The sequence below is a fragment of the Rattus norvegicus genome, chromosome 2 (genome assembly GCF_036323735.1).
Source record: "Rattus norvegicus strain BN/NHsdMcwi chromosome 2, GRCr8, whole genome shotgun sequence".
Classification (NCBI taxonomy): Eukaryota; Metazoa; Chordata; class Mammalia; order Rodentia; family Muridae; genus Rattus; species Rattus norvegicus.
The window spans coordinates 250014916-250039877 of record NC_086020.1 but is presented as its reverse complement, the minus strand read 5'-3'; the positions used below and the strand labels follow the sequence as shown (position 1 = coordinate 250039877).

Here is a 24962-nt window from a genome sequence, read left to right as displayed (position 1 = left end):
TTGTGTTCTCTTAGGGTCTGTATGACATCTGTCCAGGATCTTCTGGCCTTCGTAGTTTCTGGCGAAAAGTCTGGTGTGATTCTGATAGGTCTGCCTTTATATGTTACTTGACCTTTTTCCCTTACTGCTTTTAATATTCTTTCTTAATTTGTGCGTTTGGTGTTTTGACTATTATGTGACGGGAGGTGTTTCTTTTCTGGTCCAATCTATTTGGAGTTCTGTAGGCTTCTTGTATGCCTATGGGTATCTCTTTTTTTAGGTTAGGGAAGTTTTCTTCTATGATTTTGTTGAAGATATTTACTGGTCCTTTGAGCTGGGAGTCTTCACTCTCTTCTCTACCTATTATCCTTAGGTTTGATCTTCTCATTGAGTCCTGGATTTCCTGTATGTTTTGGACCAGTAGCTTTTTCCGCTTTACATTATCTTTGACAGTTGAGTCAATGATTTCTATGGAATCTTCTGCTCCTGAGATTCTCTCTTCCATCTCCTGTATTCTGTTGGTAAAGCTTGTATCTACAGCTCCTTGTCTCTTCTTTTGGTTTTCTATATCCAGGGTTGTTTCCATGTGTTCTTTCTTGATTGCTTCTATTTCCATTTTTAATTCCTTCAACTGTTTGATTGTGTTTTCCTGGAATTCTTTCAGGGATTTTTGTGACTCCTCTCTATGGGCTTCTACTTGTTTATTTATGATTTCCTGGAATTCTTTCAGGGATTTTTGTGACTCCTCTCTATGGGCTTCTACTTGTTTAATTATGTTTTCCTGGAATTCTTTCAGGCATTTTTGTGATTCCTCTCTGTAGGCTTCTACTTGTTCTCTAAGGGAGTTCTTCACGTCTTTCTTGAAGTCCTCCAGCATCATGATCAAATATGATTTTGAAACTAGATCTTGCTTTTCTGGTGTGTTTGGATATTCCATGTTTGTTTTGGTGGGAGAATTGGGCTCCGATGGTGCCATGTAGTCTTGGTTTCTGTTGCTTGGGTTCCTGTGCTTGCCTCTCGCCATCAGATTATCTCTAGTGTTACTTTGTTCTGCTATTTCTGACAGTGGCTAGACTGCCCTATAAGCCTGTGTGTCAGGAGTGCTGTAGACCTGTTTTCCTGTTTTCTTTCAGCCTGTTATGGCGACAGAGTGTTCTGCTTTCGGGCGTGTAGTTTTTCCTCTCTACAGGTCTTCAACTGTTCCTGTGGGCCTGTGTCTTTAGTTCACCAGACAGGTCACTTGCAGCAGAAAAGTTGGTCTTACCTGTGGTCCGAGGCTCAAGTTTGCTCGCGGGGTGCTGCCCAAGAGCTCTCTGCGGCAGCAGCAACCAGGAAGATGTGTGCCGCCGTTTCCGGGAGCTTCAGTGCACCAGGGTTCCAGATGGCGTTTGGTGTTTTCCTCTGGTGTCCGAGATGTGTATGCAGAGTGCAGTCTCTTCTGGTTTCCCAGGCGTGTCTGCCTCTCTGAGGGTTTAGCTCTCCCTCCCACGGGATTTGGGTGCAGAGAACTGTTTATCCGGTCTGTTTCCTTCAGGTTCCGGCGGTGTCTCAGAGGCAGCGGTCCTGCCGCTCCTGGGCCCTCCCCCACGGGAACCCAGAGGCCTTATACAGTTTCCTCTTGGGCCAGGGATGTGGGCAGGGGTGGGCAGTGTTGGTGGTCTCTTCCGCTCTGCAGCCTCAGGAGTGCCCACCTGACCAGGTGGTCGGGTCTCTCTCCCAAGGTGTCTGGGAGCAGAGAGCTGCTGCGGGCCGGGATCCGCGGGTGTGGGACTTCCGGTAAACACAGGAAGTGCCCGGTCCTAGAGGAATTCTGCCTCTGTGTGTCCCGAGATCACCAGACAGGTCTCTTGCAGCAGAAAAGTTGGTCTTACCTGTGGTCCCCAGGCTCAAGTTTGCTCGCGGGGTGCTGCCCAAGAGCTCTCCGCGGCAGCAGCAACCAGGAAGATCTGTGCCGCCGTTTCCGGGAGCTTCAGTGCACCAGGGTTCCAGATGGCGTTTGGTGTTTTCCTCTGGTGTCCGAGATGTGTATGCAGAGTGCAGTCTCTTCTGGTTTCCCAGGCGTGTCTGCCTCTCTGAGGGTTTAGCTCTCCCTCCCACGGGATTTGGGTGCAGAGAACTGTTTATCCGGTCTGTTTCCTTCAGGTTCCGGCGGTGTCCCCTATCTACATTTCTAATGTTATTCCCTTTCCCGGTTTCCTGGCCAACATCCCCCTAGCCCCTCCCCCTCCCCTTCTATATGGGTGTTCCCCTCCCCATCCTCCCCCCATTACCGCCCTCCCCCCAACAATCACGTTCACTGGGGGTTCAGTCTTAGCAGGACCAAGGGCTTCCCCTTCCACTGGTCCTCTTACTAGGCTATTCATTGCTACCTATGAGGTTGGGGCCCAGGTCAGTCCATGTATAATCTATGGGTAGTGGCTTAGTCCCTGGAAGCTCTGCCAAACCCCATTCTTTAATCTTCATTACATCCATTGGTTGCTTCAAGATCATAGTGGCTTTTTACCTTACTAAGTACACTAGCCATTCATGGTTCTCTTTTGATGAACTATCAACATCATCTGAATTAGTTCATCTTATCTCTCAACCTGAACACTCTTCTCCATTTGAATTCTAAGTTTCAATGCTTTCATTTTGTCCCAACATCTTACTAAACCTCTTGTTTGGTCTCCTGTGTTAACTCTTCCTCATTGTGGAAGGCATCACAGCTGAATTCTTATCATCTTCATTATCTTGTATACTGATTCCATCAGTGCTGATACTGTTTCGTAGTTTAAATATTATTTATATAACTAAATTCTCATTTCTTTTTATTTTATTTTATTTCCATGTATATATATATGTGTGTGTTTGTGAGTGTGTGTATCTTTGTGTCAATACATATACATGTGTTTGTGTCTATGTGTGTCTTTGTGTGTCTGTGTGTGTGTCTATTTGTGTCTGTGTGTCTGTATCTGGGTCTGTATCTGTGTTTTGTGTCTGTCTCTATGTCTGTGTCTGTCTGTGTCTGTGTCTCTTTGTGGGTATATACATATGAGTATAGATGCCTACAGAGACAAGGAGACAGATTCTCCTGGAATCAGAGGTACAGATGTTTGTGAGTTGTCTGATATGAATAATTGGAATTGAACTTAGGTTGCATGAGTGTGCTTTTAAATTGCTGAGCCACTTCTCTAGACCTGAATGGACAATTCTTAAGTTTGTCTACTCTTCTCTGTCTCTGTCTCTGTCTCTTTCTGCCTCTGTCTGTCTCTCTGTCTGTCTCTGTCTCTCTCTCTGTCTCTCTCTCTCTGTCTCTCTCTCTGTCTCTCTCTCTGTCTCTCTGTCTCTCTCTCTCTCTCTCTCTCTCTCTCTGTGTGTGTGTGTGTCTTTATTGGATATTTTTTATTTACATTTCAAATGTTATTCCCTTTTCTGGTTTTCTGGCCATAAGCCCCTTATCCCATCCCCCTCCCCTTCTTCCATAAGGGTGATCCCCCTCCCCAACCACCTCCTCTTCCCACCCAACCCCTGACATTTCCCTGCACTGGGGGTTCCAGCCTTGGCAGGACCAAGGGCTTCTCCTCCCATTGGTGCCCAACAAGGCCATCCTTTGCTACATATGCTGAAGCCATGAGTCTGTCCATGTGTAGTCTTTGGGTAGTGGTTTGGTCCCTGGGAGCTCTGGTTGGTTGGCATTGTTGTTTTTATGGAGTTGCAAGCCCCTTCAGCTCCTTCAATCCCTTCTCTAATTCCTCCAACGGGAACCCCATTCTCAGTTCAACAGCTTGCTGTTCACACACCTCTGTATTTGACATGCTGTGGCTGAGCCTCTCAGGAGACAGCTATCTGCTCTTCTCTCTTAAACTTTAAGTTTATAAGCAAAGACCATCCTGGCTTCTCTTACTGAGTTTCAACCAGTAGTTAAAGATGCCCACTAAAATTTAGTTTCTATACCATGTTCCCATCAGAGCAAAAAGTCATTCCATCTCTTGAGCCATCCAGCCAAACATTCTGGGGTCATCCTTAACTCTCTATCATTCCATTTATCTAATATTCAACTGTTATTTTTGTGATACTTCTCATTGATAAAACATTATTGTGTTTATTGTGTGTATTCACCTAACAAAATATAAGCTCCACAAATTAAAAGAATTCCCTATCTTTTCCAAACTGTCTCCTCAAAGTTCAGCACTTCCCAACAGAATAAGTACTCAAGAAATCCTGTTGGATGATGGAGGACCCTCTTTAAGAACTAAAGATATATTAAAAGAAAAGTATCAAGTTCTTTAACTCATAATCATGCATGGTAGTGTTTTGTTTTGTTGGCTTTTTTCCTGTTGTTATTTTTTTTCTACACTCATTTAATTTTAGATGTAACACAAGCTAACAATAGGCAGTAAGATGTTAGGGGCTTAAAGTAGTTAAATAAATCCTCCTGCAAATGCTAGAATTTAAATTTCTCTATATGGATGGTATTTAGACCTGGGTTTGGGTAAGAAATTAGATGGGACATGCAAAACTTAAAACAAAGCAAACATCAGGAAAGTGAGATAGAAAGATAACTTTTATGTCACAGAAATCTCAGTTTAGGATCCTCTGAGTGGTATCTCTTTACAGGCTTGGGAATCTATGCTCTATGTTGTAAAGTTCAGAGTTTAGTAATGGGATGAGAATCTTACTATATTTGGGTTCCACACCTAAGCTCTGTACAGAAAGAAATATGCCTTTTCATATTTGGAGATATAGTTTAAAGTTAAAGACAGATTTTAATGACACTCCTTTTGTATCCTTTTTTACTCCATAAACCTTTATCATTAGAGAAAGCTGAAAGCCATTTTAACTACAAACTTAAGAGCCTCTGTAAGGGGCTGGAAAAATGAAATAATTGTCAAACCCTGAGTTCAGTTCCCCATCATCCTCTTAAAATTTTAGGTATGATGTCATGCTATGTTTCCAGCACTGATGGGGTGGAGACAGGAGGATACCTAAGATCTGGTCAAATAGGTGACTTTCAGGTTCAATGGAAAATGCTGACTCAAAAACAAGATGGAGAAAGATTGGAGAACACATATAGTATGAATCTCTGGCTTAATGGTGAATGAACCCATGCAAACGTGTGTGTGTGTGTGTGTGTGTATGTGTGTGTGTGTGTGTGTGTGTGTGTGTGTGCATACCTGTGCCTGATAATATGATATGACTTTATTTGAATTATCCTGTCTGCTTCAGACAGGAAAGCAAAAGTAAAAGGAAGAAATTAAACCTCCTAATCTGAAATCCATGACACTCTGACCTCCCTCCACCCCTGCTTTTTGCCAGGTAGAAATGATAAATTTATTTGTCTCAGATGTCTTTATTCCCTTATACATCCTGTTCCCTAGTAGAAGAACAAACAAGCATGATGGTCAAATGAAACACCAGAAGCAAAATATGTACAAAGAATAAATCAGTAACAAAGGTTGCTTCTCAAATAATTAAGCATTTAGAGCAAGGCCTTTTATTTTCTTTTGAGCCAGGGCTAAGGTAGACCTAGCTAGCCTTGAATTACTATGTAACCAAGCCTTCCTGTCACCACCTCAGAAGTTTGCTGGGATTGCAGGCAGGTATCATCACACCTCATGTATGTGATTCTGGGATCTTTGCACTCAAGAAAGCATTTTAAATTCTTCAAGTAATTAATAATTTGTTGACACACTTTTGATTAATTCTGTGATATAAAAGTTTCATTTCTAAGAGGACTTGAATTCAGAATGCAGGGCTGATGTTTGCTTTTGTCATTAATTTTGTGAACACAATCAAGTTAGACTTTGTGGTACATTCACTGAAATGAGTACATTGGAGACTTATCAACATAGTGTCCTCATTTGGAGTATAAATGTTGGTTAATGCCGTTTGCTATTTGTGAATAATAAAACTGCCCAATTTTAAAACCAAACATGCCATTTTGCCTATAAAACTCAATGCTCCTATATAATTAGTGACCAGAGAAAGCTCTAATAAGAACTTTCTTCTATTACAAGGCGAGTTCAGCCTAACTCTGAAACCAGCCTAAACACAAAAAAATGCCCAGAGTTTCTCAGAACAGGCCTTGGGATATTCTTAGAGGAGAGCTCATACAATTTCATGATCTCACCTGCAAAATGGAGTTTGAAACATTGGATGTGTGATGCTGTTTTTACAGTCAAACTCTTTGCAACAAATATTATCATTAAGCTGCTTTTATTTTCATTCCTGAGAGTTAGAAAAGATCCAAATACAATTTTATCTATCCTTATCTTCATATGCGACTTCCAGCTCTACTATCCTAAAGCATTATTTAACATTTGATTTTATTAGGAATATTATGTTTATGCCTCTCTTTCGTGTGGCTTTATTATATTTTGTTATCTTCGTTACACGAATGTTTGCCCTACATGGAGTCTAGATCCAAACTTGGGGTTTTAATTGTGTATTTCCACTGTAGGAGCCAGAGCTTCAACATGCTTTGCTGGGATATCTTCATGAATTCATACCACTCTCTTCTTTTCAACCTTTTAGGTGTACAAGAATTTCCAGAAAACATAAAGTGCTGTAAGTGTTTAACCATTATTGAAGCCAGTGTCAATCCCATTTCTAAGTGAGTATAAATGATTCAATTTTTACTTATATTTTTATTTCTATTTCCATTGACATAGTGTACCTAGATGGAACTTCTATGATAGTAGTTTTCGATGTAACATCAATTGCCATGGTTAAGAGAATAATAGGAAAACTACCAAGATCTCAGAGTTTCATTAAAATAATTAAAAGTACCATGAATGTGAACAAAGACACAACTGGCACAATATAGCATTACTTTGAGCAACCATGGCATTGGTTTTCTGTAATTCTCAGCAGTATTCCATGGATGAGAGTCAAAATCAAGGAAATGGTTATTGGTTGCAGTCATGGGAAGAAATTAGCATGCAGGACCCAGTGGAAGTTGAAAACTATTGGAAGGTTTAAAGGTGCCAAAGAATGCTTTAATATTTGAGTTTCCCCATCAAAAAATAAAATGGGTCTGACCACAAAAAAGAAGTGCTAGGTCCCAGAGATAACATCAAGAGTATAGGGAAAAGCCTAAAGGTGCAGTGGATGGGGAAATGTGAATGGTAAAGATACTAGCAGCAGAAAAAGGGTGTGTGTGGCTTAAGATCTATTAGTTAAGGAATCTCAGGGGAAAATGAAACTCAACGTGTGGCTGCATTGCTGATTCAAATATTTCCTGGAGTGAGAGGCCTGTGGAATCATGAGCAAAAGGGTGAGGTGAGTCCTGAACCTGAGCTCAGGTGAAATGGAAGTAAAGCTAGAGTCTGCAAAGGCTACTGACATCTTGGTAGTCCTTGAAAGAGACTGACGTAGAGTGCAATGTGGACAGTGCTGTTCCGAGAGAAATGGCATCTTAATTCCCTGAAGCTGAAGGAAAAGCCCTTCAAGACTTTGTCTACGTGAGTAGAGGAGTCTAGAATACTTAATGGGGAGAGTATTTTCAAAAGACCCAAAGAGGCTGGTCTGAGTTTTACACCAGAGGACACAATAGAATGAATTGGAAGTGCACAGTGAGTGACTTGTGTGCCAAACAGTAGAAAATGTGACATAACAAACAAAATAATGGACTTCAAAATCGGAATTCCTAGGTCAAAGTACAGTATGGGAGAGGAAAACAAATAAAGGCCTTGGAAATATTTCCCAAACTGTACACCAAATGCATTTTTATCAGCATCTCAGCGTAGTGGATATCACCAGCTTCAGACACCAAAACTGGAAACATTCCCTAAAGCCACTCAGCACAGGGTGGGTGAAGAGCTGGGCTGATTCGTGTGTTGCTTGTTTGATTTTCTGTTTTCTTTAGTTCCTTGACACTAATACATTGTCTTCTTTAGTTATGGCAGCAAGTCTTTAAGTATTGAAGTCAGATTAAAAAAAATCGCATCATACCCACAGCCCAACAGTGGATGGAGTATGGAAACCTTTATGAAAGAGAAGGGAGAAGGATTGAGGGCCATGGAGGGGGTGGGAACTCCACAGTAAGACCAACAGAGTCAACTAGCCTGGACCCCTGGGGTCTCCCAATGACTGAACCGCTAACCAAAGAGCACATATATGTAGCACATATGCAGCTTGGTCTTCACATGGCTCCTGAACAACTGGAGTGGGGGCTATTCCAAAAGTCATTGCCTGTCCATGGATATGCTATTTGAGCTTGGCTACCTTGTCTGGCTTCAGTGGGACAGGATGTACCTAGTTCCAGGGAGATGTGATGAGCCATAATAAGGGGATATCTGGAGGGGGGCACCCTCTCAGAGGAGAGGGGGAGGGGAAGGAAGAAGGTTGTGAGAGGGGTTAACTGGGAAAGAAAGGACAGTGGGTGAGATATGAAGTGAACAAATTACAAATAAGTAAATTACTAATAATTTAAAAACTAGTTTTATCATAGCTATTTCCTAATTAATTTTACATATTTAATCTTGTAAAATATTTTAAATAACCTATTTCATCAAAGACCCTTAAGACTTTGAATGTTAAATAGTTTGGGAGGGTATAAAATCACAGTCAATAGAAAAGCAAGTTTAAATGATGTGTCATTTTTCAAAGTCAGACTTTTAAGTTATATAAGTAAACATATTTGGTCACAACTGAGTAAAGTTTGACAGGTGGTTAGTCGTAACATGTAATCACTATAAATAATTTCATCATTCCAAGAACCCCTTAGCCCATCTGTCCTTTCTAGAATGCCTCGTGAATGGCTGGTGTCTGTGGCGGATTGTTTTTACTTGTTTTACTGGCCACCTCTTGTTCTACACGTCGGTCCCTTTATTGACAGGAGCATCCCATGTAGAGAGATCACAGGACTCCTGTGTCCATTGATGGGAGCAGAGATTGTCTACAAGCACTGCTGGCAGAAACTGTGTACAGACATTTAAGAGATTCATGTTCAGGGGTCACTCGTGTTGCTTAATGCTTAGGGTAGTTCAGTGGAGAGTAAGCTCATATGTTTGAGCTTAAAAAGAAACATACAGGCTGCTGCAAATGGGGAGCTGTTTCTTTGCCACCATCCACTGCTATCCACTCTGATTTCTGCAGTTTCAATCAGTCTGGTAGATATGCTGTCTCCTTTTAGTTTTAATTTACATTTATAGTGTCCGATCAGCATATTTCTCTGCATATTAATTAAATGTATTGTTTCTTTGGCAGTGATTCAATTTTTTTTCATTTCTTCTTGACTTGCCTTTTAAATGCTAAATTATAAGCTATTTTCAGATTCCAGGGGCAGTTTGAGTCCTAGATCTGTGATTTGTTCCTTCACACTCTAAATAGTACCCTTCACAGAGAGGCTTTTTGTTTGTATGAAGTCCTGTTTAATAACACACATCCTAGCTTCCAGCCTAAGAAAACTTTGCCAAGTTCGGAGTCCTGCTGATTTCTCTGAAGCTTTTCCTGGAGCTTTCATAACTCAGGCTTTCCCTTTGCCTTAGGATTCTCACCAGAGCTAGCCTCTGCTTATCCCTGGGGTGTAATATGGACATGAGATTCTCTCTAATGTCCGGGTAACCAATTGCTTCAGATCATTTGTTGGGAATGGAACCCATCCTGAATAGGGCTGGCAGGTACCTCCATTAAAATTAATTCAGCTTCTGTGTGTTGGTCTATTAGCGTCTTTGTTATGTTACACTGACCTGAAGGCCTACTTCACACCACTGATATCTTCTCACTGACTATAGCCTCATTGCAAATCGTTTAGCCAGGCAATATGACCCCTCATTAAGTTTCTAAGTTAGTCTATGCTCTTTTTTTGCGATTTTTTTTTCCATCTTTATTAACTTGAGTATTTCTTATTTTCATTTCGATTGTTATTCCTTTTCCCGGGTTCTAGGCCAACATTCCCCTAACCCTTCCCCCTCCCCTTCTTCATGGGTGTTCCCCTCCCCATCCTCCACCCACTACCACCCTCCCCCCAACAATCCTGTTCACTGGGGGTTCGGTCTTGGCAGGACCAAGGGCTTCCCCTTCCATTGGTGCTCTTACTAGGCTATTCATTGCTACCTATGAGGTCGGAGCCCAGGGTCAGTCCATGTATAGTCTTTAGGTAGTGGCTTAGTCCCTGGAAGCTCTGGTTGCTTGGCATTGTTGTTCATATGGAGTCTCGAGCCCCTTCAAGCTCTTTCAGCCCTTTCTAAGATTCCTTCAACGGGGATCCAATTCTCAGTTCAGTTTTTTGCTGCTGGCATTCGCCTATGTATTTGCTGTATTCTGGCTGTGTCTCTCAGGAGAGATCTACATCTGGCTCCTGTCGGCCTGCACTTCTTTGCTTCATCCATCTTGTCTAATTGGGTGGCTGTATATGTATGGGCCACATGTGGGGCAGGCTCTGAATGGGTGTTCCTTCTGCCTCTGCTCTAAACTTTGCCTCCCTATTCTCTGCCAAAGGTATTCTTGTTCCCCTTTTAAAGAAGGAGTGAAGCATTCGCATTTTAGTCATCCTTCTTGAGTGTCATGTGTTCTGTGCATTTAACGTAATTCAAGCATTTGGGCTAATAACCACTTATCAATGAGTGAATACTATGTGTGTTTTTCTGTGATTGGGTTACATCACTCAGGATGATATTTTCCAGTTCCATCCATTTGCCTACGAATTTCATAAAGTCATTGGTTTTGATAGCTGGGTAGTATTCCATTTTATACATGTACCACATTTTCTGTATCCATTCCTCTGTTGAAGGGCATCTGGGTTATTTCCAACTTCTGACTATTATAAATAAGGCTGCTATGAACATAGTGGAGCACGTGTCTTTTTTATATGTTGGGGCATCTTTTGGGTATATGCCCAAGCGAAGTATAGCTGGGTCCTCAGGTAGTGCAACGTCCAATTTTCTGAGGAACCTCCAGACTGATTTCCAGAATGATTGTACCAGTCTGCAATCCCACCAACAATGGAGGAGTCTCCCTCTTTCTCCACATCCTCGCCAGCATTTGCTGTCACCTGAGTTTTTGATCTTAGCCATTCTCACTGGTGTGAGGTGAAATCTCAGGGTTGTTTTGATTTGCATTTCCCTTAGGACTAAAGATGTTGAACATTTCTTTAGGTGTTTCTCAGCCATTCGGCATTCCTCAGCTGTGAATTCTTTGTTTAGCTCTGAACCCCATTTTTAATAGGGTTATTTGTCTCCCTGCGGTCTAACTTCTTGAGTTCTTTGTATATTTTGGATATAAGCACTCAGTTTCAGTTGTAGGCTTGGTAAAGATCTTTTCCCAATCTGTTGGGTGCCGTTTTGTGCTAACAACAGGGTCCTTTGCCTTACAGAAACTTTGCAGTTTTATGAGATCCCATTTGTCGATTCTTAATCTTAGAGCAAAAGCCATTGGTGTTTTGGTCAGGAAATTTTCTCCAGTGTCCATGCATTAGAGATGATTCCCCACTTTTTCTTCTATTAGTTTGAGTGTATCCGGTTTGATGTGGAGGTCCTTGATCCACTTGGACTTAAGCTTTGTACAGGGTGATAAGCATGGATCGATCTGCATTCTTCTACCTATTGTCCTCCAGTTGAAGCCGCACCATTTGCTGAAAATGCTATCTTTTTTCCATTGGATGGTTTTGGCTCCTTTGTCAAAAATCAAGTGACCATAGGTATGTGGATTCATTTCTGGGTCTTCAATTCTATTCCACTGGTCTATCTGTCTGTCTCTGTTCCAATACCATGCAGTTTTTAATCATTATTGCTCTGTAATACTGCTTGAGTTCAGGGATAGTGATCCCCCCAGAAGTCCTTTTATTGTTGAGGATAGTTTTAGCTATCCTGGGTTCTTTGTTATTCCAGATGAGTTTGCAAATTGTGCTGTCTAACTCTCTGAAGAATTGGATTTGTATTTTGATGGGGATTGCATTGAATCTGTAGATCGCTTTTGGTAAAATGGCCATTTTTACTATATTAATCCTGCCAATCCATGAGCATGGGAGATCTTTCCATCTTCTGAGATCTTCTTCAATTTCTTTCTTCAGAAGCTTGAAGTTCTTATCATACAGATCTTTCACTTGCTTGGTTAAAGTCACACTGAGGTATTTTATAATTATTTGGGACTATTATGAAGGGTGTCATTTCCCTAAATTCTTTCTCGGCTTGTTTCTCTTTTGTGTAGAGGAAGGCTACTGATTTATTTGAGTTAATTATATACCCAGTCACTTTGCTGAAAGTGTTTATCAGGTTTAGTAGTTCTCTGGTGGAACTTTTGGGATCACTTAAATGTAATATCATATCACCTGCAAATAGTGATATTTTGTAGTCTATGCCTTTTGCTCTTCAAGCTTCCCAGTCTCTCCAAACATATAGGATTTTGACAGGGATTGCACAGAATCAGTAGGTCAATGTCTCCGAACCATTGTTATATCTGTTAAACGTTTTGTTTCCATTTTTATAGATTTTACACGTAAATATAACATAGCTTAGTTATTTTCACAAGTTTACTTTTTATGCTATTGTGGATAAGTTTTATTATCCCACTTATTTTTTGCCATGTCTATAAATACAATAGATTTTTACGTATGTGTATTATAAAAGTTAACTAAATTTCACTTCTTAACTCTACTGGACTGTTTCTGAACATTTGCAGGGAAATGGGTTCTGAAGAAGCAATCATGAAACTGTGAATTTTTCTCATTTCATTGTTTCTATTTGCCGGATGCTGACTTTGTCTTGTAGGACCTCTTCTGACACCGAATAAAGAAGTAAAAACAGACAGCACTGCCAGTTTTTCATGATCTGCTGTTGCTTATTTTCTCATATTTTGTCTTTAATGCCCCATAAGGGGCTTTCACTTCTATTTGCACCCTTGATGACAGGTCCTCCCAGTGAAATTCATTCAAGGAAATGCAGTCTCTGTCTCGTGGCCTGTATGTGTGTGTGTGTGTGTGTGTGTGTGTGTGTGTGTGTGTGTGTGTGTGTGTGTGTGTGTTTCTGGACTTTAGCAATCTTTTATTCTGTATTACAAAGCCAAATATTTCTGCATTTTTGAGAGGTTCTTATGGCAGAGATCTTTTTCTGGGAACAAAAGTCTGTATTAGTTTCCCTCTAACTAATACAGTAAAAAAATGCCCAAGTCCTTAGTAGTTTACTTACTGTTTACTGGCATCTCCTAGAGTCTGTGGTTCAGTAACTTGTACATAGCAAGTTCCAGCTCTTTGTTTATAGTCTCACCCCCAGGAGCCAAGGGAAGAGTGAACAGTATTTTCAGGGGGCTTAGATAGATAGAAATCTACTCCAGTGCTCACTCGAGCTGGTGCAGAGAACTTCATCCTCATTTAGGGAGCCGAGATCCCAGCTTTCTGCTGGCCTCCCCTACAGACCCTGTGGAGCTCTCAAAGGTACTTCTCCCTGCTCTATAATTATGTCCAGATGCAACTTTCTACCCAACATCTGATCATCACAAAGTGGGGTGAGTCAAGAAGGAGGTTACAAACATGGCTCCCACTGTTCAGCCACCTTGTGTTAGAGGATAAGAAATACCAAATCCTGCCCACACACACTAGAGCCATCATACCTAGTTAGAAGAGGGCTTATTGTATTGAGTGTTGAATCCTGTCAAAGCTAGTTTCTAAGATCTGTGATCACTTGGCTTTCCTTCTGGTTTTATGGTGAGTCACATTGCTCAACGTTTCTTGTCAATCATGCTTACCAGGAACAAACTCTATTTAGTCATGGGCATTGCTCATTTTTGTGCTCTATTGCTCTGTTTCTGCTAATGCTTTGTTGATTTCATGAAATATACTCGTCAGATGTTTCTACAAATTCCTTTGTCCAGATTGTTGTCAAGGTAAAACTGATCTCATGAAGTGGGTTGGGAATGTCCCCTTCAGTTTGCTATTGTAATTTGCACAGATTCAGGTCTGTCTCTTTTAATTTTTAATTTTTAATTTTTTATTATTATCTTCAATCCTATTTTTGCACTCCAGTCATTCCCCCCCACTCCTGTTCTGCCTGTCAATTGTTCCTCATCCCATTCCTCATTCCTCATCTCCAAAAGGATGTCCCCATACCCCCATACCCCACACACATACCACCAGTCCTCCTCATTCCCTGGGGTCTAAAGTCTCTCCAGGGTTAGATGCGGTTTCTCTCACTGAGGCCAGACCAAGCAGTTCTCTGCTGTGTATGTGTGGGGGGCCTCGGACAGGCTAGTGTATGCTACCTGTTTGGTGACTTGGTGTCTGAGAGATCTCAGGGGTCCAGGTTGGTTGAGACTGCTGGTCTTCCTGTGGGGTCACCCTCCCCTCCTTAGCTTCTTCAAGCCCTTGGTGAACTACACTGGTGCAGCTATTTGGTTGAGAATCTCCATTCTGGCTATTAGTCTTTCATTAATAGCTAACCAGCTATCCAAACCAGCAATCTGCAGGCACCATTTTTCAGGAATCTGCGCGCTTTGTATAAGTCATGTCTTGATGTTTTCGGTAAGTTTGCCGCAGTCCTTAACTGTTTCTATTTCTGTAGCTTTAGTGTTCTTCTCTCTCTCTCATCACTGGCTTTGAGTCTCATTGTATGGCTTGATAACTCTGCCCACCCATTTATGGATCAGGTTTATTGGATTTTCAAAAAATAAGTTTGCTTTTATTGATATTTTTCTGAATTGATTTTTTTTATTTTTTCAGTAGGATATTCATAAAATATTACGTGATAAAAACTGGTAACACAAAAGTTACAATTTTTAGAGTCACCGCTTTGCTTTGCTCTCAGCCATCAGTGAACATAATCAAAGTAAACCTGAAAAATAACTTCTTGGTGAGAAAGCAGAGCCTGACATTTACTGAGAACCCCTGCCTCTCTGGGCTCTAACTCCATAACTCCATTTTAGTTTCCACAGTGATCTCACTAAGGATGTAACTACTGTTATTGCCTCTTACCACAATAAATAACTGAAACTAGTATTTAACTCCCTCGTTCTTCTCACTATGAAACATCTTTGCTATAAATCAAAGATAGGTTTTCAGCTTTTAAGAATATTCAGAATATGGCTGGAGAGATGAGCCAGTAAGAGGAGCAGTTCCTGCACATGCATAAGGAGCTGATTTCCCCAGCACCTACATAGAGGTTGTGAGTATGTACCTATTACTCCAACTTCAGGGAGCAGAGACAGGTGGATCCTAAAGGGTCTCTGACAGTCAGACTGGCAAAAGAATGGGATGGAAGCGATCAGAGAAGACACCTGAATCCTTCCTCTGGGCTCTAGACGTGTGCTCATAGGCATACACACAGAGAGAACATACACTTAGAAGAGAAATGCATTGAAATGAATATTCAGAGTTCATTACCATGGAAGCCAGCACTATGTTGCTGTGCAACACCCTGTGGGAATGTGGGAAGCTGCACAGCATGGCCTCTGCTTCTTGTGGTGTTTATCACAGGCCACAATTAACACCAACCACCCCCGCTTCATTCTCAGAAGTGTCTGAATGTGCTCTAGAAATTACGTACCCACTGTTTATACTACAAAATTTCAAAAATAATTATTTTTTATTGGATATTGTTTTTTTTTACATTTCAAATGTTATTCCCTTTCCTGGTTTCCTATCCATAAGTCCCCTATCACCCTCCCCTTCCCCTTTTTTGTAAGGGTGTTCCCCTACCCATTCACCACCCCTATTCTTCCCCTCCGACATTCCTGGGGAATGCACTGGGGGTCCAACCTTGGCAGGACGAAGGGCTTCTCCTTCAATTGGTACCCAGTTCGGCCATCCTTTGCTACATATGCAGTTGGAATCATGGATCATTCCATGTATAGTCATTGGGTAGTGGTTAACCCTGGAAGCTCTGGTTGGTTGGCATTGTTGTTCTTATGGTGCTGCAAGCCCCTTCAGTTCTTTCAATACTTCCTCTAATTCCCCCAAAGGAGGTTCCATTCTCATTCAGTACTTTGCTGCTAACATTCGCCTCTGTATTTAACATGCTTTGGTTGTGTCTCTCGGGAGAGATCTATGTTCAGTTCCTGTCAGCATGTACTTCTTAGCTTCATCAATCTTCTCTAGTTTTGGTGACTGTATATGAACCACAGGTCGGGAAGGCTCTGAATGCCGTTCCTTCAGTCTCTGCTCGAAACTATGCCTCCATATCCCCTCCTATGAATATTTTTGTTCTACCTTTTAAGAAGGAGTGAAGCATGTACACTTTGGTCATCCTGCTTCTTATCAGTGAGTGCATACCATATGTGTTTTTCTGTGATTGGGTTAGCTCACTCAGGATAATATTTTCTAGTTCCACCTATTTGGCTATGAATTTCAAGAAGTCATTGCTTTTTATAGCTGAGTAGTACTCCATTGTGTAGATGTACCACATTTTCTGTATCCATTCCTCTGTTGAAGGGCATCTGGGTACTTTCCATTTTCTGGCTATTATAAATAAGGCTGCTATGAACATAGTGGAGCATGTGTCTTTGTTATATGTTGGAGCATCTTTTGGGTATATGCCCAGGAGAGGTTTAGCTGGGTCCTCAAGTAATGGAATGTCCAATTTTCTGAGGAACCTCCAGACTGATTTCCAGAATGGTTGTACCAGTCTGCAACCCCACCAACAATGGAGGAGTGTTCCTTTTTCTCCACATCCTCGCCAGCATCTGCTGTCACCTGAGTTTTTTATCTTAGCCATTCTGACTGGTGTGAGGTGAAATCTCAGGGTTGTTTTGATTTGCATTTCCCTTATGACTAAAGATGTTGAACATTTCTTTAGGTGTTTCTCAGCCATTAGGCATTCCTCAGCTGTGAATTCTTTGTTTAGCTCTGAACCCCATTTTTTAATAGGGTTATTTGTCTCCCTGCGGTCTAACTTCTTGAGTTCTTTGTATATTTTGGATATAAGCCCTCTATCTGATGTAGGATAGGTAAAGATCTTTTCCCAATCTGTTGGTTGCCTTTTTGTCCTAACCACAGTGTCCTTTGCCTTACAGAAGCTTTGTGAGCTTTATGAGGTCCCATTTGTCAATTCTTGATCTTAGAGCATAAGCAATGGGTGTTTTGTTCAGGAAATTTCCCCCAGTGCTGATGTGATCCAGATTATTCCCCACTTTTTCTTCTATTAGTTTGAGTGTATCTGGTTTGCTGTGGAGGTCCTTGATCCATTTGGACTTGAGCTTTGTACAGGGTGAGAAGAATGGACCGATTTTCATTCTTCTACATGCTGACCTCCAGTTGAACCAGCACCATTTGTTGAAAAAGCTTTTTTCAATTGGATGGTTTTAGCTCCTTTGCCGAAGATCAAGTGACCATAGGTGTGTGGGTTCATTTCTGGGTCTTCAATTCTATTCCACTGATCTCCCTGCCTGTCTCTGTACCAATACCATGCAGTTTTCTGACTATTGCTCTGTAATACTGCTTGAGGTCAGGGATGGTGATTCCCCCAGTAGTTCTTTTACTGTTGAGGATAGTTTTCACTATCCTGGGCTTTTTGTTATTCCAAATAAATTTGCAAGTTGCTCATTCTATCTCTATGAAGAATTGAGTTGGAATTTTGATGGGGATTGCATTGAATCTGCAGATTGCTTTTGGCAAAATGGCCATTTTTACTATATTAATCCTGCCAATCCATGAGCATGGGAGATTTTTCCATCTTCTGAGATCTTCTTCAATTTCTTTCTTCAGAGACGTGAAGTTCTTGTCATACAGATCTTTCACTTGCTGGGTTAAAGTCACACCAAGATATTTTATATTATTTGGGACTATTGTGAAGGGTATCATTTCCCTAAATTCTTTCTCACCCTGTTTATCCTTTGAATAGAGGAGGGCTACTGATTTGTTTGAGTTAATTTTATACCCAGCCACTTTGCTGAAGTTGTTTTTTAGGCTTAGTAGTTCTCTGGTAGAACTTTTGGGGTCACTAAAGTATACTATATCATCTGCAAATAGTGATATTTTGACTTCTTCCTTTCCAATTTGTATCCCTTTGGCCTCCTTTTGTTGTCTGATTGCTCCTGCTAGGACTCCGAGTACTATATTGAATAAGTAGGGAGAGAGTGGGCAACCTTGACTAGTCCCTGATTTTAGTGGGATTGTTTCAGGTTTCTCTCCATTTAGTTTAATGTTAGCAACTGGTTTGCTGTATATAGCTTTTACTATGTTTAGGTATGGACCTTAAATTCCTGATCTTTCAAGGACTTTTATCGTGAAAGGGTGTTGAATTTTGTCAAATGCTTTCTCAGCATTGAATGCATTAATGTGTTTTTTTCTTTGAGTTTGTTTATATAGTGGATTGTGTTGATGGATTTCCATATATTGAACCATCCCTGCATTCCTAGGATGAAGCCTACTTGATCATGATAAATGATCATTTGATGTGTTCTTGGATTCTGTTTGCAAGAATTTTATTGAGTATTTTTGCATCAATATTCATAAGAGAAATTGGTCTGAAGTTCTCTTTGTCAGATCTCTGTGTGGTTTAGATATAAGCATAATTGTGGCTTCATAGAAAAAAATGATTAGTGCTCTGTCTGTTTCTATTTTGTGGAATATTTTGGACAGTATTGGTAAGAGGTTTTCTATGAAGGTCTGATAAAATTCTGCACTAAACTCATCTGGTCCTGGGCTCTTTTTGGTTGGAAAAGTTTTAATAACTCTTTCTATTTCTTTAGGAGTTCTGGGGTTGTTTAGATGGTTTATCTGTTCCTGATTTAACTTTGGTACCTGGTATTTGTCTAGAAAATTCTCCATTCTGTCCAGATTTTCCAATTTTGTTGAATATAGGCTTTTGCAGTAGGATCTGATGATTTTTTGAATTTCCTCAGATTCTGTTTTATGTCTCCCTTTTCATTTCTGATTTTGTTACTTTGGACACATTCTATGTGCCCTCTGGTTAGTCTGGGTAAGGGTTTATCTATCTTGTTGATTTTCTCAAAGAACCAGCTCTTGGTTTTCTTGATTCTTTGTTTTTCTTTTTGTTTCTACTTGGTTGATTTCAGCGCTGAGTTTGATTATTTCCCGCCTTCTACTCCTATTGGATGTATTTACTTCTTTTTGTTCTAGAGATTTTAAGTCTGCTGTCAAGTTGTTAAGTGTATGCTCTCTCCTGTTTCTTTTTGGAGGCACTCAGAGCTCTGAGTTTTCCTCTTAGCACTGCTTTCATGTGTCCCATAAGACCCATGGGATTTGGGTCTGCAAAAATAATTATAAGTAAAAGCAAAAATAAATACCAGATTGTGGTTAACACAATTTTTCTTATCATTTAAAAATAAGAAAAAATTTTTAGAAACCAGGTAAAATGCAAATCACAGCTGTGTAAAGGAGGTAGAATTGCAATTTAATTTTCTTTTACTTTCCCAAGTGTTCTGTAGCATATTAATTTCATGATTTAAACTTATATAATTAGAGAAGAAGTTTTTACATTGACTCTTTAGTTACAACATACAAAACTTACTTTGATGGGCCTAACCATTCTATTACAGGTCTGATGCTTAAAATACATTTTCAGTTAGAGTCTATAAAAAGCACAATAAGAAAATAAGAGGGCTGCAGCAAAGCTGTCTTAAAATCCTTGTTCCAGTGATGAAAATCAGCAGTTATAAAAAGTATTTAAAGCAGTGTTTAGTTAAAATGGGAAGAATAAAAACACCATAGAGAAGAAATGTGATTGTTACTTCCTGGTCTCACCACGGAACAAGAAATCATTTATTTTGGAGGCATATCTGAGGAGTTGGTGCTAGAGTTACCACTTATAAGTAAGGAAACTGAGTCTGATGAAATTATTTTCAAAGGTCTTACAGATATTAGCAAAACTGTGGTTCAAAACCAAGACTTCTGGTTCCAGTGCCAACACTCCAGGACTGTATGTCCAAGTATCTCTCATGACCAAGTGCATATATCTGCTGTTGTCCATCCTTTATTGTAGTTAGAATATATACATTTTAATTCAAGAAATTTTTTAATCAGACAATGTTTGGATAGCAGAGTTCTTTAATGTTTTTAATACTTTAATTTTCAACAAGTCAGCTAACTGTGGAAAACCATCAAATTATCTAGGGCGTAAAGTTATTTAACTATCAAAGGCTTCTTATTGTGGGTGATATTGGCTTCCACTGAATAGTTCAGATGCTAATGAGAACCTGTGAAAGCCATCTTATTGATTTTAAAAGGGATTTCTTCTTCCTCACAGTTTCTTAGGCATTCTGATGACTACAAAAGGTCTCATCAGTGGAATTAGTCTCTTAGAAAGTTCAGTTGTGACATAAAGTTAACGAAAGTCAAATGTTTTCTCAAGTAAAACTACTAACTACATCTACCACCTCAATACCACCTAACACACATTGTCTATACTTTCATAGTACAGTATTATGTGGCTTAGGAGACTTCTTATCCTAAGACTTCTTATCTTTTAGTTGCTAATACTAAAAATTTCTTAGTGCTACTACAAGCAATTGCTAAAAGATTCCTACTGGATACATGAGAACTTCATGAGGAAAATCAAAAGATGTTAATTTTCAATCTTATGTTGCGTCATTATTCAGTGAATTACTATAGACATCAATTGTGATTTAAAAAAATAAAAAATAAAAAAAACGCAGTCCTGGTAAATATAACACACAGCACTGCACTACATCGCCACATCACACCACACTGTACCCCATCACATCTCACTACACCACACCAACACCCCCAACACTGTGATTTTTTTTTTCTTTTTTTTTTTTTTCGGAGCTGGGGACCGAACCCAGGGCCTTGCGCTTGGTAGGCAAGCGCTCTACCACTGAGCTAAATCCCCAACCCCCAACTCTGTGATTTTAAGTACGAAAGCCCCATGTAAAATGTCAGCATGTATTTGTATAACCATACTGAAAGTAATCTTATACTGGGTTGGATTTTTTTTTTTTTATTAACTTGAGTATTTCTTATATACATTTCGAGTGTTATTCCCTTTCCCGGTTTCCGGGCAAACATCCCCCTCCCCCCTCCCCTTCCTTATGGGTGTTCCCCTCCCAACCCTCCCCCCATTGCCGCCCTCCCCCCATAGACTAGTTCACTGGGGGTTCACTCTTAGCAGGACCCAGGGCTTCCCCTTCCACTGGTGCTCTTACTAGGATATTCATTGCTACCTATGGGGTCAGAGTCCAGGGTCAGTCCATGTATAGTCTTTAGGTAGTGGCTTAGTCCCTGGAAGCTCTGGTTGCTTGGCATTGTTGTACTTTTGGGGTCTCGAGCCCCTTCAAGCTCTTCCAGTTCTTTCTCTGATTCCTTCAATAGGGGACCTATTCTCAGTTCAGTGGTTTGCTGCTGGCATTCGCCTCTATATTTGCTGTATTCTGGCTGTGTCTCTCAGGAGCGATCTACATCCGGCTCCTGTCGGTCTGCACTTCTTTGCTTCATCCATCTTGTCTAATTGGGTGGCTGTATATGTATGGGCCACATGTGGGGCAGGCTCTGAATGGGTGTTCCTTCAGTCTCTGTTTTAATCTTTGCCTCTCCCTTCCCTGCCAAGGGTATTCTTTTTCCTCATTTAAAGAAGGAGTGAAGCATTCACATTTTGATCATCCGTCTTGAGTTTCGTTTGTTCTAGGGATCTAGGGTAATTCAAGCATTTGGGCTAATAGCCACTTATCAATGAGTGCATACCATGTATGTCTTTCTGTGATTGGGTTAGCTCACTCAGGATGATATTTTCCAGTTCCAACCATTTGCCTGCGAATTTCATAAACTCGTTGTTTTTGATAGCTGAGTAATATTCCATTGTGTAGATGTACCACATTTTCTGTATCCATTCCTCTGTTGAAGGGCATCTGGGTTCTTTCCATTTTCTGGCTATTATAAATAAGGCTGCGATGAACATAGTGGAGCACGTGTCTCTTTTATATGTTGAGGCATCTTTTGGGTATATGCCCAAGAGAGGTATAGCTGGATCATCAGGCAGTTCAATGTCCAATTTTCTGAGGAACCTCCAGACTGATTTCCAGAATGGTTTTACCAGTCTGCAATCCCACCAACAATGGAGGAGTGTTCCTCTTTCTCCACATCCTCGCCAGCATCTGCTGTCACCTGAGTTTTTGATCTTAGCCAATCGCACTGGTGTGAGGTGAAATCTCAGGGTTGTTTTGATTTGCATTTCCCTTATGACTAAAGATGTTGAACATTTCTTTAGGTGTTTCTCAGCCATTCGGCATTCCTCAGCTGTGAATTTTTGTTTAGCTCTGAACCCCATTTTTTAATAGGGTTATTTGTTTCCCTCCGGTCTAACTTCTTGAGTTCTTTGTATATTTTGGATATAAGGCCTCTATCTGTTGTAGGATTGGTAAAGATCTTTTCCCAATCTGTTGGTTGCCGTTTTGTCCTAACCACAGTGTCCTTTGCCTTACAGAAGCTTTGCAGTTTTATGAGATCCCATTTGTCGATTCTTGATCTTAGAGCATGAGCCATTGGTGTTTTGTTCAGGAAATTTTTTCCAGTGCCCATGTGTTCCAGATGCTTCCCTAGTTTTTCTTCTATTAGTTTGAGTGTGTCTGGTTTGATGTGGAGGTCCTTGATCCACTTGGACTTAAGCTTTGTACAGGGTGATAAGCATGGATCGATCTGCATTCTTCTACATGTTGCCCTCCAGTTGAACCAGCACCATTTGCTGAAAATGCTATCTTTTTTCCATTGGATGGTTTTGGCTCCTTTGTCAAAAATCAAGTGACCATAGGTGTGTGGGTTCATTTCTGGGTCTTCAATTCTATTCCATTGGTCTATCTGTCTGTCTCTGTACCAATACCATGCAGTTTTTATCACTATTGCTCTGTAATACTGCTTGAGTTCAGGGATAGTGATTCCCCCTGAAGTCCTTTTATTGTTGAGGATAGCTTTAGCTATCCTGGGTTTTTTGTTATTCCAGATGAATTTGCAAATTGTTCTGTCTAACTCTTTGAAGAATTGGATTGGTATTTTGATGGGGATTGCATTGAATCTGTAGATTGCTTTTGGTAAAATGGCCATTTTTACTATATTAATCCTGCCAATCCATGAGCATGGGAGATCTTTCCATCTTCTGAGGTCTTCTTCAATTTCTTTCCTCAGTGTCTTGAAGTTCTTATTGTACAGATCTTTTACTTGCTTGGTTAAAGTCACACCGAGGTACTTTATATTATTTGGGTCTATTATGAAGGGTGTCGTTTCCCTAATTTCTTTCTCGGCTTGTTTCTCTTTTGTATAGAGGAAGGCAACTGATTTATTTGAGTTAATTTTATACCCAGCCACTTTGCTGAAGTTGTTTATCAGCTTTAGTAGTTCTCTGGTGGAACTTTTGGGATCACTTAAATATACTATCATGTCATCTGCAAATAGTGATACTTTGACCTCTTCTTTTCCGATCTGTATCCCTTTGATCTCCTTTTGTTGTCTGATTGCTCTGGCTAGAACTTCAAGGACTATATTGAATAAGTAGGGAGAGAGTGGGCAGCCTTGTCTAGTACCTGATTTTAGTGGGATTGCTTCAAGTTTCTCTCCATTTAGTTTAATGTTAGCAACTGGTTTGCTGTATATGGCTTTTACTATGTTTAGGTATGGGCCTTGAATTCCTATTCTTTCCAGGACTTTTATCATGAAGGGGTGTTGAATTTTGTCAAATGCTTTCTCAGCATCTAATGAAATGATCATGTGGTTCTGTTCTTTCAGTTTGTTTATATGATGGATCACGTTGATGGTTTTCCTTATATTAAACCATCCCTGCATGCCTGGGATGAAGCCTACTTGATCATGGTGGATGATTGTTTTGATGTTCTCTTGAATTCGGTTTGCCAGAATTTTGTTGAGTATTTTTGCGTCGATATTCATAAGGGAAATTGGTCTGAAGTTCTCTTTCTTTGTTGTGTCTTTGTGTGGTTTAGGTATAAGAGTAATTGTGGCTTCGTAGAAGGAATTCGGTAGGGCTCCATCTGTTTCAATTTTGTGGAATAGTTTGGATAATATTGGTATGAGGTCTTCTATGAAGGTTTGATAGAATTCTGCACTAAACCCGTCTGGACCTGGGCTCTTTTTGGTTGGGAGACCTTTAATGACTGCTTCTATTTCCTTAGGAGTTATGGGGTTGTTTAACTGGTTTATCTGTTCCTGATTTAACCTCGATACCTGGTATCTGTCTAGGAAATTGTCCATTTCCTGAAGATTTTCAAATTTTGTTGAATATAGGTTTTTATAGTAAGATCTGATGATTTTTTGAATTTCCTCCGAATCTGTAGTTATGTCTCCCTTTTCATTTCTGATTTTGTTAATTTGGACACACTCTCTGTGTCCTCTCGTTAGTCTGGCTAAGGGTTTATCTATCTTGTTGATTTTCTCAAAGAACCAACTTTTGGTTCTGTTGATTCTTTCTATGGTCCTTTTTGTTTCTACTTGGTTGATTTCAGCTCTGAGTTTGATTATTTCCTGCCTTCTACTCCTCCTGGGTGTATTTGCTTCTTTTTGTTCTAGAGCTTTTAGGTGTGCTGTCAAGCTGCTGACATATGCTCTTTCCTGTTTCTTTCTGCAGGCACTCAGCGCTATGAGTTTTCCTCTTAGCACAGCTTTCATTGTGTCCCATAAGTTTGAGTATGTTGTATCTTCATTTTCATTAAATTCTAAAAAGTTTTTAATTTCTTTCTTTATTTCTTCCTTGACCAGGTTATCATTGAGTAGAGCATTGTTCAATTTCCACGTATATGTGGGCATTCTTCCCTTATTGTTATTGAAGACCAGTTTTAGGCCGTGGTGGTCCGATAGCACGCATGGGATTATTTCTATCTTTCTGTACCTGTTGAGGCCCGTTTTTTGACCAATTATATGGTCAATTTTGGAGAAAGTACCATGAGGAGCTGAGAAGAAGGTATATCCTTTTGCTTTAGGATAGAATGTTCTATAAATATCCGTTAAGTCCATTTGGCTCATGACTTCTCTTAGTCTGTCTACATCACTGTTTAATTTCTGTTTCCATGATCTGTCCATTGATGAGAGTGGGGTGTTGAAATCTCCCACTATTATTGTGTGAGCTGCAATGTGTGTTTTGAGCTTTAGTAAGGTTTCT

The 24962-nt window shown here is 40.3% G+C and overlaps 1 protein-coding gene across 13 annotated transcripts in view; it reads left to right on the top strand.

Annotated features, from left to right (window-relative positions):
- The window catches only part of Lrrc7 (leucine rich repeat containing 7), a 501827-nt gene that overhangs the window by 254390 nt on the left and 222475 nt on the right, over positions 1 to 24962 (top strand). For all 13 annotated transcript variants that reach the window (XM_063281188.1, XM_063281182.1, XM_063281185.1 and 10 more), the window contains one exon: positions 6493 to 6571. In XM_063281188.1, the coding sequence (XP_063137258.1) occupies positions 6493 to 6571 (79 nt within the window). The remainder of the gene's footprint in view (positions 1 to 6492; positions 6572 to 24962) is intronic.